The sequence below is a fragment of the Lipotes vexillifer genome, unplaced genomic scaffold (genome assembly GCF_000442215.2).
Source record: "Lipotes vexillifer unplaced genomic scaffold, Lipotes_vexillifer_v1.1 scaffold395, whole genome shotgun sequence".
In the NCBI taxonomy this organism is placed as follows: Eukaryota; Metazoa; Chordata; class Mammalia; order Artiodactyla; family Lipotidae; genus Lipotes; species Lipotes vexillifer.
This window is the reverse complement of record NW_006797390.1, coordinates 1,712,517-1,716,831: the sequence shown is the minus strand read 5'-3', so window position 1 is coordinate 1,716,831 and position 4,315 is coordinate 1,712,517. Positions and strand designations below refer to the sequence as shown.

General features: G+C 40.1%; 1 protein-coding gene across 1 annotated transcript in view; it reads left to right on the top strand.

Moving 5' to 3' along the window:
• The window catches only part of TMEM52B (transmembrane protein 52B), a 6,118-nt gene extending 3,009 nt beyond the window's left edge, over positions 1-3,109 (top strand). Inside the window, exons 3-5 of the mRNA XM_007469345.1 lie at positions 1,115-1,153; positions 1,691-1,857; positions 2,865-3,109. Of these exons, the coding sequence (XP_007469407.1) occupies positions 1,115-1,153; positions 1,691-1,857; positions 2,865-3,109 (451 nt within the window). The remainder of the gene's footprint in view (positions 1-1,114; positions 1,154-1,690; positions 1,858-2,864) is intronic.
• The last annotated feature ends 1,206 nt before the right edge of the window (positions 3,110-4,315 follow it).

Here is a 4,315-nt window from a genome sequence, read left to right as displayed (position 1 = left end):
ACTCTTTCTCCCTTGCAACCCACATTTTCTTCATTCTATAGAGAAACTTGATAATTGCCCTAGTTCATTCAGAATATTTAATTAGCTTTTTTTTTAACATCTTTATTGGAGTATAATTGCTTTACAAAGGTATGTTAGTTTCAGCTTCACAACAAAATGAATCACTTATATATATACATATGTTCCCATATCTCTTTCCGCTTGCGTCTCCCTCCCTCCCACCCTCCATATCCCACTTAATTAGCTTTTGTCGTGAGGAAGTTGATTTCTACATTTTTTTCCCCCCTCCTTGTTTGGCCTCAATGGATATGCTTATCTGTTTCGATCCTGGATGTGAAAATTTAAAGCCCTTTTTACGGTGGGAGTTTTTATGGTTTTATGGGGGCCCTTTTGAATTTTTTCTGCTTTTTATTTTTTTATTGATGTATAGTTGATTTACAGTGTTGTGATGTTGTGCTGGTTCCTGATGTACAGCAAAGTGATTCAAACATATATACATATATTCTTTTTCATATTCTTTTCCATTATGGTTTATTACAGGATATTGTGTATACAGTAGTATTGTGTATATAGTGATTATACCCTGTGATAAATACCCTGTGATATTTATTTTGAAAAGAGCTATATAGTAGGAACTTGTTTTATATGGTGGCCCTTTTTGCAACAACTTGCAAAACATAAATTGCAAACTATCACGCTTATAACTGAAATTTTCTTTATGTTTAAATTTTACTGACCTCAAATATATACAAACCTTAACTTTCACATTTATTTTCACGCTTTGTAAACTTGCATTATTGCAAGTTCTTTCTTGGTAATTGTCATCAAAACTGTTTACAATGGTCATGGTTACAGATTCTATTAGCATTATTTTCATGATCAGTAGTTTAGTCTGTCTCATAATGACTTACACAATGCCTTCTATAGTATAAATCACTACTGAAGGCATCCCATTTCATAATAGATTCAGTTGGTTACATCGAAGTTAATATAACCTGTGATGCTTTTATTATAACAAGGTATCATACATTGTAACTTGTATTTCTGATTCTGGAATTATAACAGGCATTGACTATATTTTTATTGCAAACAAACCTTTATTCTTTCTCCATAGTTGCCTGACCACAGATTGGGTACATCTCTGGTATATATGGTAAGTTTCAGCTATATTACCCAGAAAGATGTTTAAAAGGGAGTTTTTCTCAGGGGTATTACTTTTATTTATTTGTCTATTTATTTTAGTTTTTAAATATATTGACAGCAGAAAAGAAACTGAGACATCCAGCCTATTTCCTAGCATCTCATGGAGTAAAGCTTCTTTACCCCATCACTAACCTGTGTGACAATATACCAGGATTTCCTATTTCAATACCATCTCCTGGGCCAACATCGACGGATTATTGTGTACTTTCTCAGGGTCAGCTCTAGAGAAAGCCACAGAGAGGAGATTACTTCAGCCCCTCCAAACCACATTTAAATCTGTCATGAATTGCTCTAGTGAACTGACTTAGTCTTGCCGGCAAAATAAGAAAGCATATACGTGAAGAGAAAGCCTGGGGATTAAAATCTGATAGTCGTTCTATAAAATACTCAAGCAAAAATCAAAATGGAGACACTGAAGACTGATTACGCCAAAGTCGGGAAAAACACCAGACCACAGAGCTCTCACTGCTCGGTGGGGTCCTTACAGGTTGCTGGTGGTCATTGGGGCGCTGCTTCTCTTGTGTGGCCTGACTTGTGTGTGCTTCCGCTGTTGTCTGGGGCACCAGCAAAATGGGGAAGACGAGGGCCGGCCACCCTATGAAGTGACGGTCATCGCTTTTGACCAGGACAGCACTCTCCAGAGCACGATCACTTGTGAGTACACTAACGTAGAACGTGGGAGGTGAACCCAGGTTTAAACGATCACTTAGGACAGGGCAACGGTGTAAAAACATTCATCAAATAGCGTTAAAGATTCTAAAACTTAGGGTAGCTTTAATTTCCCAAAGCCTGATGGTGCAGTGACCTGGTCTCCCGTGGATGCTGTATTTTCAGTTTTTGGTCAGATAATGGAGTGAAGAAAGAAATGGAATGTTGGAGACAATATTGGAAATGTCTTACCAGAAGAATTCCCAAGTTTATAAATAATTATTTTGATAAAACCATTTTAAGCTCTGAACATATCCCTTTTTCGAAAATGTCTTAGATTTTTGTGAAAACTTACACTTTCTATTATCTATACCAATTTTTTTTTTATCTTTAGAGAAATGAGTTGGGTGTACTTTCTCTATTCACCAGGTCTTAAACCATTAGATATTAAACCCAACACTGGATGATCATAGAACACTTTCCTTTATTTCCCTCTGTTTCCTTCTTTGCGTTATATTCTTTGCTAAAATTGGAGAGTGAATACAAGGCAGAACAGCAGGCCTTGTGATATTTATACCCTGTGATAAATTATACCCTGTGATATTTATTTTGAAAAGAGAGAACACTATAGCACATTGTTCACCTATCCTGCTTTTCTTTTCTCACTGTCATTTTGGGGAAGAGATAAATAGGCAGAAACAACGATTTCTAAGGAGTCTGCAACTTAAGTGTGTTGGTATAAAGGGGTCCAAATCCGTAAAGGGAAAAGGACAGGGTGGTGAGACATGGGAGCCCACTTTAGAATCGGAGGAAGCCAGAGAAGACGGGATCTCCTAGCAAAGAGAGAAGCTGGTTTCTGAACAAGCTTCACAGGATTTTCCTAATATCTGTGGCTAAGAGCGATGATGAATTTGGACACTTGTTTAAAATGAAAGGGGACTGAGTGTGCCCTAAGTCTCTGATTTCTGTGGACGTCGCCTTTACTTGAGCTCTAGTCCTTCTTTCCTCTCCAGCCCTGCAGTCAGTGTTTGGCCCTGCGGCTCGGAGAATCCTGGCCGTGGCTCACTCCCCCAGCTCCCTGAGCCAGCTGCCGTCCTCCCTGGACACCCTCCCAGGGTATGAAGAAGCACTTCACATGACTCGCTTCACTGTTTCCAGGTGTGGCCAGAAAGCACCTGATCTACCCCCAGTGCCAGAAGAAAAGCAGCTGCCCCCAATGGCAAAGGAGTCTCCTCAAACAGAACACTGTTCTAATTGATGGGAACTCTGGTTTGAGCAATGGGTTGGGGGTTTCCCCAGAGTTGGTAGAGATTCACAGACAAATGGAACATTTTTCCCCCCCTAACTTTCAGAAGGCTTAGGATGGCCATCTAAACAACATTCAGTGGCAAAGATGGATTCCAACCCAGACACATGTATTTTCTGCTATGGCATGCTCTAGTCACGAACTCTTTATCCAGTGGCCACAATTTGCAATTAACCTGTAGCAATGCTGATTACTACTGAACAGGAAAGCATCAAAGGTATCTTGGATTCCTTCAGCTATTGAGTTCCTTTCCCCATAGGTTGCTGCAAGTTGCTGGTTTCTCTACCAGCGAATAGATTATGTGGAGAAAGACCGGCCTGCGGGCACAGCCAGAGACATTCATGCACTGAAATCATACATGCTTCCTCTCAAGAAAGCACTCACTTTTATGCTAAATGACAATGATAATTTTGTACGTCATGTAATGCCTCACTGGACATCCAGAATCCAGGGGTGGGATTGCAGGCCTGGGCTTAGAGGACACAGCAGAGTATTGAAGTGTCAAATATCAAGGTCTTTCTTTCACTCTGGTTCTACCCACCAGCAGTAGGGGAAACCGCATAGAATGCAGTAACAGTTCTATTCAATTTTTAGTTCCTCTGCCCTGCAAACATACGCGCACACACGGAGGCATGCAAGCATATACACACGCACGCTTTTCTAACTCTGAAAGAATAGGGCCGCTCTGCTTCTTTCCTCTTTCCTGCTTTGACCAAATGTCTCTACAGCAGTGACAAACACTTGCTTCTAGTGGTGGCCTTCACTGCCACCTAGTGGAGCCATGGTAGAAATGCATTCTCCTGTGGGAGCCCGTCTGCGTACCTCTCTGGTTTTTGGAGCCCTACCTGGGTGGAAAACTTCCCAGGGCATGATCATACTGTGTAGTGCTAAGCTGTCCACATAACATACTACCTCCAAAATGTACTGTTATTGGAAAATTTAGGAAGTGAAGTGTATTTGGGGAAATACTGCTTGCCAGTGACCTTAGAAAAGTCATTGAACTCTCAGGCACAGTTTTCTCATCCATAAATTAGGAGATATAACACTTCCAAGGATTGTTGTGAAGATCAAATAAGCTATATGTAGATGACAAGATTTGTATTATTATACACACATGTATTAGTTTCTCTTTCTCTTTTTTTTTTTTTTTTTTGGTAC